The sequence below is a fragment of the Borostomias antarcticus genome, assembly GCF_949987555.1.
Source record: "Borostomias antarcticus genome assembly, chromosome: 2".
Classification (NCBI taxonomy): Eukaryota; Metazoa; Chordata; class Actinopteri; order Stomiiformes; family Stomiidae; genus Borostomias; species Borostomias antarcticus.
Genome location: NC_140235.1, coordinates 14,842,357 through 14,857,544, shown reverse-complemented (window position 1 = coordinate 14,857,544; position 15,188 = coordinate 14,842,357). Strand labels below are relative to the sequence as shown.

At 45.1% G+C, this 15,188-nt stretch overlaps 1 protein-coding gene across 1 annotated transcript in view; it reads left to right on the top strand.

Moving 5' to 3' along the window:
• The window catches only part of plcd1a (phospholipase C, delta 1a), a gene marked incomplete at its 5' end in the record, with an annotated part of 46,022 nt that extends 31,372 nt beyond the window's left edge, over positions 1-14,650 (top strand). The window contains 8 exons of the mRNA XM_084453461.1: positions 972-1,124; positions 3,729-3,881; positions 4,586-4,742; positions 10,606-10,722; positions 11,369-11,547; positions 11,956-12,091; positions 12,273-12,422; positions 14,534-14,650. Coding sequence (XP_084309587.1) covers positions 972-1,124; positions 3,729-3,881; positions 4,586-4,742; positions 10,606-10,722; positions 11,369-11,547; positions 11,956-12,091; positions 12,273-12,422; positions 14,534-14,625 — 1,137 coding nt within the window. The 3' untranslated portion in view covers positions 14,626-14,650. The remainder of the gene's footprint in view (positions 1-971; positions 1,125-3,728; positions 3,882-4,585; positions 4,743-10,605; positions 10,723-11,368; positions 11,548-11,955; positions 12,092-12,272; positions 12,423-14,533) is intronic.
• Between the last annotated feature and the right edge of the window lie 538 nt (positions 14,651-15,188).

Below are 15,188 nucleotides of genomic sequence, written 5' to 3'. Positions count from 1 at the left end.
CTTCCTGTACGACATTTCCCTTCAGGAATTCTTCCAAGACATCAAACTCACTCTCTGGATCCTGATCCTGATCTTTGATGATGACCTCCCTTGAGCCCAACAGCTCCTCTGGAGGTGATTGAGCTGGAGTGCCCCCGCCCTTGGTCAACTGCGGCGGTGGCATCAGAGGACGAATCTTCTTCCCCGTTTCCCTCTTACCCTCCATCTGAACCCTGAGGTCATCCCGAGGTCGCCCTTGATCTCTCGGTTGGTTGGGTGACCAGGGTCGCTCTTCGTAGCCCCTCTTCTTCTCTGGCCACCTCTTCTCTTGAGGCGCATACTTATGGGGTGCACGACCCCCTCCATCCCCCTCTCTATATCGAGGACCACTCTTCATGGGCACAGGAGACACAGGCTGAACGGGAGCCCCAAGAGGCTTTACCTCCGGGACCTCTGGTGAAGGCCTGCGGTCAGGCGACCTATGGTCAGGCGACGGCCGTCCCTCGGCCCTGGCCTAGACTCACGAGGCTCACGGGGGATGGGAAGGGGGTCCGGGGATTGCAATTCTCTACCTTTCTAGACACCGTACAACATAATTTAATGTTAGTCAGAGGTAAAAAGGGATTCTGGTGTTCAATTCATTCATTCAATCATACAATTACATTTTCTTCAGTCCAGAGTCTATTTTTGTTCACCACAAACTACCTTTTCAGACCATTCGCTTATATTTGCAAAAGTTTGCGGTAAACACAAAGCTAACCGAGAAAAGTTTAAAATAGTTTGCAAACGTTTGCCATGTTCGCTGAATTTGAATGCACCCCTGAGCTGCAAAACCTGCTGTCATTTCATGACAGTAAAATTAACAGTAAAATGCTGTATCACATTTTCCATATGCTTATCATATTCATCCATAATCCATGGTCATTTCTGATTGTGTTGTTCTGCTCTGTGGTCATGTAGTGATGATGTTCTACTGTTGTCATGTTGTGCAGACCTCTGAGTACCCAGTGATCCTGTCCCTGGAGAACCACTGCAGTGTGGAGCAGCAGAAAGTGATGGCCCAGCACATGACCTCCATCCTGGGCAGCGCTCTGCTCACACAGCCTCTGGGGGAACAGATGTCCAGCAACCTTCCCTCACCAGAGGTACTGTAGGTAGAGTGTTTTTAGACAGGGATAGCACAGTTGGCATTTACACATTTATGGCCCTAATGTGGTAAATCAGAACTGTGTCGGTAACTACCACACCATCAAAATGAGGATGGTGTGGTTAAGTGTGTTGTAATTTAGCATGATAGAGCACCGCCTGCATAACTGTAAAAGAGGTTGGAGATGCCTTGCAGGTAACAACACCAATCCTGTCAAAACTAGAACCAATACATGAATGTGGTGGGGGTTTGTTGTTATAATGGCCAATCAGAACTTTTTTTTTTTCTTAAAGCTCCAGCGTCCTCCATTTAGCGTCAGAGTTACCAACAGTGTTCAGAAACAGGGCCCAAATACCGACAGTGTTCAGAAACAGGGCCCAGGAGGTGGTCTAGTTGGTTTAGCTGGACATCAACGCAACTTATTTGCCACCAAACTTTCATACAGTACCTTTCGCTGTCACACCCCCTACTGCGCCGACCCTTAGTCACACAATCGCCTTCATTGCTCACCATGAAATTGGCAAACTCAACAGAGGTGGAAAATATTCTGTTTGTGACAGATGAAACTGGCGATTGGTCAGGGGAGGCTGTAGCTCAGTTGGTAGAGCGGGTCGTTCAGTGATCGAAGGGTCAGTGGTTCGAATCCCAGCTCCGACTGTCCACATGTCGAAGTGTCCTTGAGCAAGACACCTAACCCCAAATTGCTCCCAATGAGCAGATTAGCACCTTGCATGGCAGCTACCGCCATTGGTGTGTGAATGTGTGTGTGTATGGGTGAATGAGAGGCCATTGTAAAGCGCTTTGAGTGCCGCTAAGGTGGAAAAGCGCTATATAAGTCCAGTCCATTTACCATTTATTTACCATTTAATGCCACTTAGTGCCAGCACGGAAATAGGGCCCTTAGAGATAATTTAGACATAAACTGGGTGAAGGCACTTAAGCAATCAACACACATTATCTACAGGGAGATGACCAACACAGCACCCACCTGGGCGATGCCACATGACATCAGGTTACAGTGTATTCAGGTTTGATAATTCGGTGGCTACATCCTGTACAGTAGTCAAAGCCAGAGGTCTGAATCCTAAGCAACCTACTCTGTAGTGATGTTGTTTGAAGTACAGTAGACCAACATAGCCACAGTACTTGTATATTTAGTGTCATGCACCAACAGTCCAAAACAAATCCCTAGTATATGTGAAAATCTACCTGGTTAAATAAATCAGATTCTGATTCACAGCGGTGTGCTTTAAAAACCTTGTTAGGGTTCTGCTGGTCATTTGATTTTCCTGTCTTTTGAGGCTTTTAATAAACCCTAACTCATTATTTAAAAAATGTTTTTAATTCTTAATAGACTGAACATAAGGATAATGAAAAAGTAGTTCATTAGATTCATTGTGCATCACTGTAGTGATATTTTAAAATCCACGATTTGCATAATAGTCTTGCAGAAGGACAGCTGTTTAGTTGGCAGCTCACACCACACACCCCATCTTCCTTGGCAGACGGGTTAGGGTTAGCTTTACATTACTACTACTGATCAGACGGGTTAGGGTTAGCTTTACATTACTACTACTGATCAGACGGGTTAGGGTTAGCTTTACATTACTACTACTGATCAGACGGGTTAGGGTTAGCTTTACATTACTACTACTGATCAGCAGTCCTTGTCCAAACCCTCAGGGCCACCACTGCTATCATGTCAGCAGAACAGGCAAGTCCCTACAAGAGGTGGATGTGACGTGTGTGAAGATTAAAAGCACCTGGTTTGACTCAAGATGACTGGGGGCAGGACTGTTGCCAAAAAGTAATTGCATGTCCATGCGAACAGGGGTGTGCTGTTAGAGTTTGTTCACCAGGCATCCTGGGAATGCCTGCAGCAGCTCCTCTTCTCATTTAAGCAAGTAAATAATCATGATGAGTCGTTTCTTCTCACTGTGGAATAGGGAGAATGTGTCTGTAAGTTAACCCGCTCTTCTCTCTTTCTCTCTCTCTCTCCCCGTCTCCCTCTCTTGCTCTCTCTCCTTCTATCTCCTCTCTCTCTCTCCCTCTCTCTCATTGCATCTCCCTCCTCTCTACTTTCTACAGTATAACACAGGGATAGATACTGTATGGGAGACAATACTATATTGACAATAAAAAGCCTCTATAGTACAGTCAAGGTCAAGGTCACCTTTGTTTATTCAGCACATTTAAAATCAACCGAAGTTGCACCAAAATGCTTTAGAGTGTAAAGAAATGTGGCAGAGGCCTGTGGTGCTGTCTCCCAGAGGGATTTCAAATGATAGATTGCGTAACACAAATTTCCGTCTTTCATTGGCTGATGATAGGCAGTGATTCACCTGGGCTGTGACTGGGAGAGTGAGGGGGAAAGTATGGGCTGTTTTTGATCCTGCTTTTGACTTCGATGACCGAAATCAAATGCCCATTTCAATCAAATTTTTATTTCAAATCGAAATCATGACACCCCTAAAGCACACATATATGGATGATATGATCGGGATATACGGTATACATGAATATATAGATATAGGTCTACGGTATACATTAATATATGGATATACATGATATGGATGTGTTCTGAACGGTTCTCTCTCTGCAGGAGCTGAAGCGGAGGTTCATTGTCAAGGGGAAGCGTTTGAACAAGCTGGATGCAGCGTTCAACAACAACAGCTCGGTTGAGGATGAGGACAGTGTGTCGGAGGAGGACGAGGCGGCAGACTCTAAGCAGAATGGACAGAAAACCAAAGCAAAGGTGTCGTAGCGCTGCCAAGAGACAAAAACATTCAACTTGTCCAAGAGATTTTGACATTTTTTTGTGCCGAATTTCTCTTGTGCCACTAAAGCCATATTCAAATTCCACATCATAGGTCAAGGAAAAGACAGTTATAAAAAAAAGGGATCTTTATTTTGCCACACAGTGACACACACACATTACATTGTGAGTGGCGACATGGCTCATGGCGCACACATGCACCTTTTGGGGGCCGCCGGTGGGAATTGCTCCCTGCATTTCCCCCATCCTGAGCCGTCCTCCTCCAGGGGCAGCCAGGAGCAGTGGGCAGCCATCGTTCATGGCGCCCAAGTGCTCAGTCCAAGTCCTGGTCAGGGACCGGACTGAAGAACATCTGTTCTTCTGCATGTCTTTCTTATTCGGTTCTTTGGGAAGAAACCGCAAACTGCACAGAAAGGCCCGGGAAACCTTATTGCTGTGAGACGACAGTACAAGGTACTGCGCCACCATGCTGCAGGTGAATAATTTTGTGGTTCAGTGTCTTGCTCAAGGACACTTCGGCACATGCCGGGAGCTGGGATAGAACTAGGGACCTTGGGATCCCCAGCTGGCCTCTCTACCTCCCGAGCTACATGCCGCCCCTCAATGCTAAACATGTCTGTTTTAAATTAATCTAAATCTTATTTTGATAGAAACTATAAAAGATCTTTCCTGTTTCTTCAAAGAAATCAAAGATAAAGCTGTCGAAGCTGCTGTCTGATTTAGTAATCTACTGTAAGAGCGTCCACTTCAACGGGTTCGACTACGCCAGAGACAACCAGGCCTTCTACGAGATGTCCTCCTTCAAGGAGAGCAAAGCTGTGAGCCTGGCTGAGACCTCCGGTAAGGAAAGACACTGCATATACAGGTACAGTACACTGTCCAACAGGATGTCTCAGCCTAGGACAATAACATGCAAACATAGACTTTTAGGGCCGGTTGCCTAGACATGGATTAAAGGATTAACATGGTAATTTTCACTTTTTTTGAGTTTGAACGTGCTATTTGCACAATAGGACATTGAAGAAACACAATAAAAACATTAAATATATCCGTTTTGTCGTTTTTGAGAAACTGGAAGCGTAACATTTTCAGTCCAATTTGACTCGGGGTAAAAATACTCCGAATTCGTGACGTTTTTCCCTTTGTTGACGTCACCCTAAAGTTTGAAAATCCCGCCTCCACTCCCCTGCACCGCCTCCAACAGAAATCTGTCTGCCTCCCGCACCTTCTGTCTTTGCGCCGTTTCACCATCTATCCAACATGGTAAGGCAGCTCTGAACCCTTTCTCATCTTGAGAATAATTGAATAGTTGCAGTCTCTTAATTTTATATAATTTGTACGTTTTATAGGCCTAATTGTATTTGTGGTTGTCATACATATTGGGATGTTTTTACCATGATCTCCGTGTCTGAGTAGCCAACCTAGCTAATGTTAGATAAACGAACCATAACGTTAGCTGTAATTGGCAACAGTTTTTAAAAAGCTGTCTGATCCAGCTAGCTATTTGTCTTTATCCAGCATGTTGACGTTAGCTAGCCTAATGTTTGGAATGTCAGCTAGCTGTGGTAATTATCCTAGCATGCTAACGTTAGCTCTCAATGCATTTGCTTTTGGTAACGTTAGCCCTCCAGTGCAATGGCAGAGACACAGCGCATCATACTGTACCCTTCCCTGGCATAAAATCTACTTGCACCAGGTGCAAACTGTGCTGTAAGGTTTCCGAAGCGATAGCCTACCAGGGGCCTCATTTATCAAAGAGCGTGTAAATTCAGGTGTAAAAGAGGGCGTACGACGAAAACGCGGAAAATGCACAATGTAGCGTACGACGAGAATATTTACACGCTTTTCGGATCTATCAAAAAAGTCGTATGCCCTTTTCTGCACGAGAAATCCGAGACGGGCGGGGAAGAGAGCGTACGCGCACGCGCCCCGTGTTCCGCCCTCTCCACGCCCAAATCCAACCATATATGGTCAAAACTATGACGGCACAACGGGGATACCCCGGAAGGAACCGACATAATATAGCGTGGAGCATAGGGACAGATAAATACGTTTATGGAAAAACGCGGAAAGAAGAGAAACCTTTCGGAGACGGAGGTGCATGTGCTTGTTGGTGAGGTCCACGCGAGGAAAGAAAATCATCTTCGGAAGGTAAGCTATTTGTACGAGCCTACATTTGTCTGATTGCTCCTAGTTTAGGTAGCCTACTGTATGTTTCATGCATCCTGTATTTGGCGTAGGCTACACGGACATGCTGTATTATGTGTGAGGAAAGCAAACATTCCACACATTCTGTGGTAGGCTATGAATGATTTAGGACCAAAAACAGGGAACGATAACACAGATGACCACTTCATAATGTTAGACCACATGAAACATTTTCCCCTCTGGGAAATTTAGACTCTCATCTAAATCACCCGGGAAATCACACTTAAGCATTTATTTGGCTGCCAACAGAAAAACATATCAATTGAATATGGCTACACAATAAAATGTTTAATGCATAATCAAGTTAACAGACAAACTCAAAGAAAATGACTGAAATTGTTTCTCCAGACTCTGACGTGGGGTGGGACTCAGAGGAGGGGGAGTCTGCAGTGGTCCTTGACCTGACGGTCGTGCCCCCGCCGGTTGCAGCCTCTACATCCAGCGCACCAGCCTCCACCTCCAGTGCCGTCTCCAGCGCCGCCGTCTCCGTCTCCACCGCCCACGCCTCCACCTCCGGCTGCCAGCGTCCCTGCCTCAAGGTTCCCTGAGGGCTGGGCTTCCTATCAGACGCTGTGCTGGAGGCTCATGACCCTAGAGGCCCAGAGGGAAATGGCAGAAGGGATTGGGGCAGTTGTGGGGCAGTTGTGCAGCAGTTGGTGGAGGTCACCACACTACACCACCAGAGCCAACAGGACATCCTCACTGCACTTCATTCCCTCACACATGCTGTCACGGACCTCACACTGTCACTCACTACCACACTCAAGGACCTCACACAGTCACTCACTACCACACTCACGGACCTCACACATTCACTCACAAACGCACTCACACACCTCACACAGTCACCCACCAACAGACAATAAAATGGTAGAAATGTGAACCTTACTTGTTTGTGTCTTCATAGCTGGCGCATGACCTCAGTGTGGGCCCTTTGGCCCCGCTGGTAAACCTCATGACGGGGAGGGGGCTGAGGGCTTGGGTCCTCATTTTGTGGTGGGGTCTTGACTGGTTCTCATTCTTATCAGCTTTGAATATACATCTTGGCAAACATAACAGAATGATGTACAAGGAGGGGACAGATACCTAGTGAAATTACTATTGGTTGCTAGTAAAAAGACAATAATGAGGGCTTGGTATAAGGTGGAACCCCCAACCAAGGAGCAGTGGTGGGTGTTGTGGAGGAGATTTATGAGATTTATTTATGCATTGAGGATGCAGGAAGGAAAGTTTGAAGGGAGATGGGAAAAATGGATGGATTATAGAAGGAAGTGTGATGATACCACTAGTATTAAAATTGTCATATTTGAGTAAGAAAAAAAAGCTGCATGGATGGAAGTACCCATAAGCTGTTATTGTAAGTTTTTATGTTTTATGGTATTGTCGTTGTATGGATGGAAAATGCTAATAAAGATTAAAGTAAAAAAGACAAAGAATATGTATCTTGGCTATGCACACACCAAGCCAGCCGTCACGCGCAGCGCCTGCCTCCAGTCTAGCCCTACCCTGCTGTGCGCCAGGATGAATGAGTCATGCGTGGAGCCAGGCCACCGTGCCACTACACTTGTGATGAGCATGTCGGCGTCACATATGATTTGGGTATTTCTAGTGTGCACATTTTAGCGATTCACATAGACGTATTCATTCATTGATGGTGCCCTTATGTGGGTGCAGTCGCCATCGCCGTCACCTCTTTGGAGTTCTATCTCGGCTAGTAGGCCGAGTAGCGCCGGATTCATTTAGGCTCGCATTACGCACAGGAGGACTGTCATTTATATGCTTACAAAAGAGCAAACAGGTCCACATGATCACATATTAATGACAATCTAATTGGTCAATTATTGCCGTTTGATGGAGTGCCTGCATTAGGTGTGTGACATATAGCGCGGAAAGGTTTGGGACAGCGCATAGGTTCATTTTGGGGAACGAATCCATATCGGAGCATGAATGAGCCGGTTAGAGGACACGTCTTATCTTGCATTGCGATATATGTTTGTGCTGAATTGGGCTATTAGCCTAAATGTATGTGCGTTCATGAACTGTCGCTCTTATTCTCTCCGTCAAACATAGTAATTCACCGACGCACCACCTGCGTCGCCAGTTCCCCCTGTGTTCAAGAAGGGCGTAGAACACCGTGTAAATCGGTACGCCAACTGGAGAGGTGTCCTACAAAAGCGCGGAGAAAGGCGACTAAATTTTCGCCCTTACGGCTTGATAAATCGCAATGTGGGGGGGGCAAATGGCGTACGCCTGAACTCGCGAAAAAGACCGTGTAAAAGAAGGCGTACCTCAATGATAAATGAGGCCCCAGAACTGTTGTGAGCGTGCTTTGTTGTATAGGCCAATACAATAGGCAACGTTACGAAGTCAAAGTTGGATATAAGTCAGTTTGTCTCCACAAGAATCTCCCGATTATCTCTCGCTCAAACTTAATTCGATATAATGTAGACTTACTGATAAATAGCCTATTGTTGTAATTTATGCTGTTTTGCATATGCAAAATAACGATGCTATTACTAATCGCTTTTATAATTTGCCCCCTTTTCTTGTAGCCAGATCACTACATTTCCAATACTGGGACTCGGGAGGTCCAGGTCCCGCGCTTCAGGGCTCTGGAGGTGTGCAGGTCCTGGAGGACAGGTTGCAGCCAATGTCACCTAATGATATTATAAATGTTACAACACCGCCCTGTTTTATGAGAAAGTAGCCTATGTCTTAATTTAATGTCATGTTGTATGCGCAACAATTACTTAGGAAAATAAAGACGTAGGCCTACCCGTGCGGGTTTTTGTCATTTATTTATTCTCACATTGAGATCTTAACTTGATCAAACACACCTGCTGTGTACTGAATCGTTTGTCCTAAGGTCTTGTATTGCAGCGTTGTGATGCGCATATAGAGGCTACTGTGCTAAAATTATGACTACATTTCAGGGTGGGTGGAGGTGAAGATATTAAGTCAAGTTATGTTCCTTTCATAATTTACAACTCCAAATAATTGTAATTCTGCAAAACATTCTGAAAGTTGTGTAAGGCTTATCATCACTGTGGCATCTGCTCCACATAATGTTGATCATCCCAGCACCTCGATCCGACCCAACTTCAGGAAGCATTGCGCATTTTGGGATTAAACAGCTCCAGTAGCGATATTATATTATAACCAGAGGGCATTACAATAACATTCAAAACGAGATCTATTGACTGCATGACCTGTTAGTCTCCAGACTCCGGAGTAGGCTATACCCCTTTACCGCTGCGCTCACGGAGTCGTGGTGCACGGCCCTCTGTCTCCAAACTCATCGATTATGTTGAATCGCTGCGCTACGCATGCAGTCTGCCACATATTAGTAGGATCAGTAGGCTAGCCTATATGTAGGCTACATCCCCAGCCCCTTTCTGCAAAATGTATCGTGTTGCCTTTGTATGTGAAATGAGCTATAATGATTTAATTGATCTGACCAATAATCAGTTATTGCAGTGGTATTCCGCTCGATTCCTTACATCACCACAACTGACAGATGTTGAACCCAGAACAGTAACGTTTCAGTGTTCAACTGGCTTTGTTGGACACCTACTAAGATAAATAACGTTAGACTGGTGAACAATGCGGATGTTATGTCGGTTTCACAGCGCAAATGATCTGTCTTCTGGCAAGACCCACAATTGCAATTATTTGACTAAATAGGTAGGCTACTGTTCGTAGCTGGCTGAAAGCTATAACGTTAGTCTAATAGCCCAAGCCTCCAAGCTTGCGTGGCCGGCTGCTTTTTCCTGTGTCGTGGGGGAGACGTGTCGTCGTTATACTTTTATCGTACTTTTCCCAAATAGGCCTAATGCAAATTCGAGGATACGGCCTGTTAGGTAGCGTGTATCTTTATAATGTTTGGGGGTTAATATAATATTAAGGACTTTGTAAATGCCCCTGGTTAGCAGCTAGAAAAATGGCTATTGATCTGGCTGTTGTGCGATCTAGCTCGTGTTGTCTAGCTCGGAGCGGTGGTAGCTATGGTAACGGGGCACACGTCTGTCAATCATAATGATTCCAGTTGGTCATTTGCTCAGAGAACTGTCAATCAGTTGTAATGAATCACGCCCAGTTTTGAGTGAGTGAACTTTTTGAGTGGCAGATTCAGACCTATAAAAACATATTTTAAAATAATTTTTATGGATGAATTCTGAAATAGTTAAACACATTTGTTTTGTTGTTGCCTAAAGATATCTGGAAAGTGTTATATTGAATTACCATGTTAATCCTTTAAGCCTAGTCCTGGACCAAATTGAATTTTCAATGCAGATTGTCCATTGAAAGTACAATTTAGTTCATGACTACTAGGCTTGATCCATGTCTGTGCAACCAGCCCTTAAAGATCTAGAAAAGACCAGGATCAAGCTATATCTCATGAACACTTAGAAACATTTTGCGAGTGGGGTGTTATGAATGCTGTGTGGTGTTCAGTGTTGTATCTTAACTGTGCATTTCCTGGACTGTTCTCCAGCCAGAGCCTTTGTCTGCCACAACATGGACAAGCTGAGCAGGATCTACCCAGCCGGCTCCCGCACAGACTCCTCCAACTACAGCCCTGTGCCCATGTGGAACGTTGGCTGTCAGATAGGTACGCTAGGCTACGCTAAACTACGCTAACTACAACCCTGTGCCCATGTGGAACATTGGCTGTCAGATAGGTACAGTACGCTAGGCTACGCTAAGTTACGCTAACTACAACCCTGTGCCCATGTAGAATGTCAGATAGGTACGCTAGGCTATACTAGGCTACGCAAACTACAACCCTGTACCCATGTGGAATGTTGGCTGTCAGATAGGTAAGCTAGGCTACGCTAGCCGAGCCCCTGCCAGAAAACTCTGTTTTCTCGATACTGCCATTGAGTATCATAGCACTGTTTGGTTTACACTGATTTACACTGTCCATTTAGTTGACATGGTGTCCATGAATCAGATCCATTTGTTCATATAAATCCATTCATCACAATTAACCATTGTCACCATAGACATACAGTAGCCCCCCCCCCCCACCCCCGGGCCACCTCACTGTCCCCTGCTCTGTTTGAGCCCCACCCCCCACCCTCCTCACTGTCCCCTGCTCTGTTTGAGCCCCACCCCCCACCGTCCTCACTGTCCCCTGCTCTGTTTGAGCCCCACCCTCCTCACTGTCCCCTGCTCTGTTTGAGCCCCACCCTCCTCACTCTCCCCTGCTCTGTTTGAGCCCCACCCTCCTCACTCTCCCCTGCTCTGTTTTGTAGTGGCGCTGAACTTCCAGACGCCCTCCAAGGAGATGGACTTGAACCAGGGTCGTTTCAGACCCAACGGCATGTGCGGCTACATTCTGAAACCAGCGTTCCAGAGAGACCCAGCCTCCCAGTTTGACCCTACCACCCTTTCCAAGGGGCCCTGTCTCAAGCCAAAGACCTTCCACATCATGGTGAGGGAACATAGCTAAAGACCTTCCACGTCATAGCAAGAGAGCATACTGTAGCCAAAGACCTTCCACTCATGGAGAGAGAATGTAGCCTAAGCTGGAACAGAGAGTTGTGCATCAGTAAGGAAGCGAGGCTCCAGCAAAGAGGAACTCTGAAGTGTGTTGTTCAGGTGGTTTCAATTTACCCTCAGCTAGTGTGCTTACTTCATACACAGTACTGTTGTACAGGCAAGAGCTATCAGGCTACATAATAGAATGCCATTAAATTAAGCAATCAGCTTTGCTTTGATAAGACAAGTTCAAGTGTGAGACCAGTGAAATTAATGAATGAGGCTGCGTTGAAACATTCTTTGACAAATACAGGCTTTGTGGCACAGTTAAACCATGGATGTTGTGGGTGTGTCTGGACAGGTCATCTCTGCTCAGCAGCTGCCCAAGCTGAACAAGGACAAAAGTAAGTCCATTGTGGACCCGCTGGTGAGGGTAGAGATCTACGGTGTCCCTTCAGACACAACTAGCAAAGAGACCCACTCCATCGAGAACAATGGTGAGCAAAACACACACACACACACACACACACACACACACACACACACACACAAAGGACTCAGGACCCCAGGGTACAGAGCTAGCTTGTTACTGACCCCTGTTCACACCTGCTGACTACCTAGTCACTTAGAAGAACATGCAATCACTGGACAGTTACAAAGAGCCGTGTTCCCTCCCAGGCTTCAACCCCATGTGGAATGAGAACTTCAGGTTCGACATCCAGGTGGCTGAGCTGGCCATAGTGCGCTTTGTGGTGGAGGACTACGATGCTACTTCTGCCAACGACCTCATCGGCCAGTACTCCCTGCCTCTCACGAGTATACAGAATGGTAAGGCTGTTTTGAGAGGAGGTAAATTGATGCCAAAACTATTAAGCATAGGGAAAAAGAAAGTTCACGCAAGTGGGGAAATGTTTCTCGTGATAATAAATAAATAAATAAATAAATCTTTTTTCTTTTTTTTTAGTAAACCTGTTGTCCTCCACCCACGGTGGATGTCATCAACATGTACATTTGTTGGCCGAAATTGGCCGTCTTCTTGACGATTTAGCAGTCAGTAAAATCGACCAAATATCAAGAGATGGACATCATTGGATTCCTCTCAGCCTACAAAATCTAGCTAGCTTGAGAAGTTTGGAGTAGTCTTGACAATGGCATGGACAATAACCGCCCACTGACCGTCCACTTGGGACTCATATCCATATGACCGAGCCATAAGTTCTGATCTATCAAACATGGTTCAACTAGCTAAATAAGAGTCATCTGATCTATGTTGTGAATATAAAATGTGCATATTTTCCTATGAGGGCTACCTTGTCAGACAGTTCCTGCAAATGTGAAATGTCCGACCGCTCGCACCTTCACCGAAAGGTTCAGTGTAATATATGAGACATTATGTATCTTATGAATATTGTTTCATTCACCCACGCCTCATACATATCATCCCATCAACTCGCAAGCTTTTTTACATGTCCGACCATCAGCTAAATGAAAGGATTCAGTGTAGTATGATAAATATGTACTGTAACTACAGACCATTGTGTTACATTTGCCCTGCTTCTCTCTCGGAGTGACGTTATTGATCAAAATGCAATCTCAGGCAGTGAACGCGGAACTACAGAACTCCAATAGCTTTGCAGAGCTAGGCTGCTTGTGTCTGAGCCAGAGAGACTCCTTACGTTACAAGCGCGAGCCTCTCTCTGTGTGCCTCATTGTCAATCACAACAGTAGAGCTGCGCTGAACTGTCTGACTCAACCTCACAGACTCCCCAGCTAACAGTATGACTGAAATGGTCACATATGACCTAGCCATACTCTATCTCTGATCTATACAACATGATCCAGTTAGCTAAATAAGACTCATCTGATCTACTGTATGTTGTGAATATAATGACTATAACTAATGAGAATTGTACCCACAATGCACCTACTGTAACCCCGATACTAACCTACGAGATTCCTTACATTTAGAACAACACATAGCACACTAACAATGGGGATGGAGGCATTATTATACACTACCTACATTTTAGAACACATGGGTTAGAAAACTTAATAATAGAAGGTTTGAAAACTGGACCAAAGTTCAATACCAAAGGGCAGAGAGGAGATGGGTCAGACTATTGAATACCATTGATCCCTTTGGACTGAATGAAAAACATTGACTCAGCTGTACAAATGTCTCCATCTAGTGGAACTTGTAGACGGGCTCCTGAGTAGAATAGACTACACTTTTACTGAGACACCAAACATTTGTCATTTTTTATTGTGATCATGATTATGTTTTTCTTGGACTTTTTCATTGATGTGGAGGCGGGGTGAAGGGAAGGGGGTGATTTTATTGGTCACTCGGACAAGCAAGTGAGAGGCACGTCCTAGTTTGCTGTAGTGTGTGTGTTGAATGGTGATGTAGGATGGGTGATTTGATGTAGGACAGGTGTATTACACCTTCAACACCTGGCTGGCCCGGCTCTGTCTGGTCTCTGTGTTACTGACACAACTCTGACTTACTGACACAGCTCTGTCTTATTTCAACATTGGAAATTTGTCTGCAACAGTGAAATTGGGCGAGAAGGCGGTTGGTGTAAGGCTGCCATTTTTTTTCTTCTTCTTTGTGGGTGATACTTTTGGCATCAACTTGACTCCATACCTACAGTATGTGTACAGATGTTTAACTCCATACATGTTCAGATGATCTACAGATTCTAAAACTGTCAGCAAACTATCAACCGCATCTCTGTTTATATACAATAACTGCTCAGATGTGGCTTAGCTGGAATGTGATGATTGTTAGTTAAAACTGTCTTCGGTGTAGATGAAGCCTCAAAATAAAGTCTGACTGACTTAGCTTCCAATGTGCTATTGACCTAGTCCTAGCCTATCAGGCGCTGACTCTAGGGTTCTATGTCCTGTTCTCTGGGGTTCTATGTCCTGTTCTCTAGGATATCGCCACATCCCTCTGCTCACCAAGAGAGGTGATGTCCTCCCATCAGCTGGACTCTTCCTGCACTTGATGATCCTGGACGCCTTGTAGACGCTTCACACAGCAGTGCCTGTCCCCACCTGAAAGCAAGGTAGTGCAGAAGTTAAAGAACAGCCTAGTTAAACAAGACGTGCCTCGTGCCAGGGCCAAGTTGTTCAGTTCCTTAAATGTTTGTTTAACCAGGATAGCCTAATAGATATTTGGTTCTGAATTTAGCTAAAACTGTTTTTAACAACAGCACATATTAATCTTTCATGCTTAACAACTTACTTTCCTATTATGGTGATGTGTTACGTAAAAAGAGTATGATTTTGACTTGGATGAGAGTGTACTGTAGTAAAGAGCTAATGCGAGGTTTGGACCAGAGTGTACAGTAGTAGTCATACTGTAGAGAGCTAATGCGAGGTTTGGACCAGAGTGTACAGTAGTAGTCATACTGTAGAGAGCTAATGTGAGGTTTGTGAAGAGTTAATGTGTGAACTGCAGACCAGAGTGAAGCACATTGATCAAATATGTATTAGAATGTGAGGTGCGTTTGATTTATGTTTGAGTTTGCACTGTTGGGACTGTCCCCTGTCCCCTTTAACTGTAGGTCGTCAAACAGATCAAGGGCA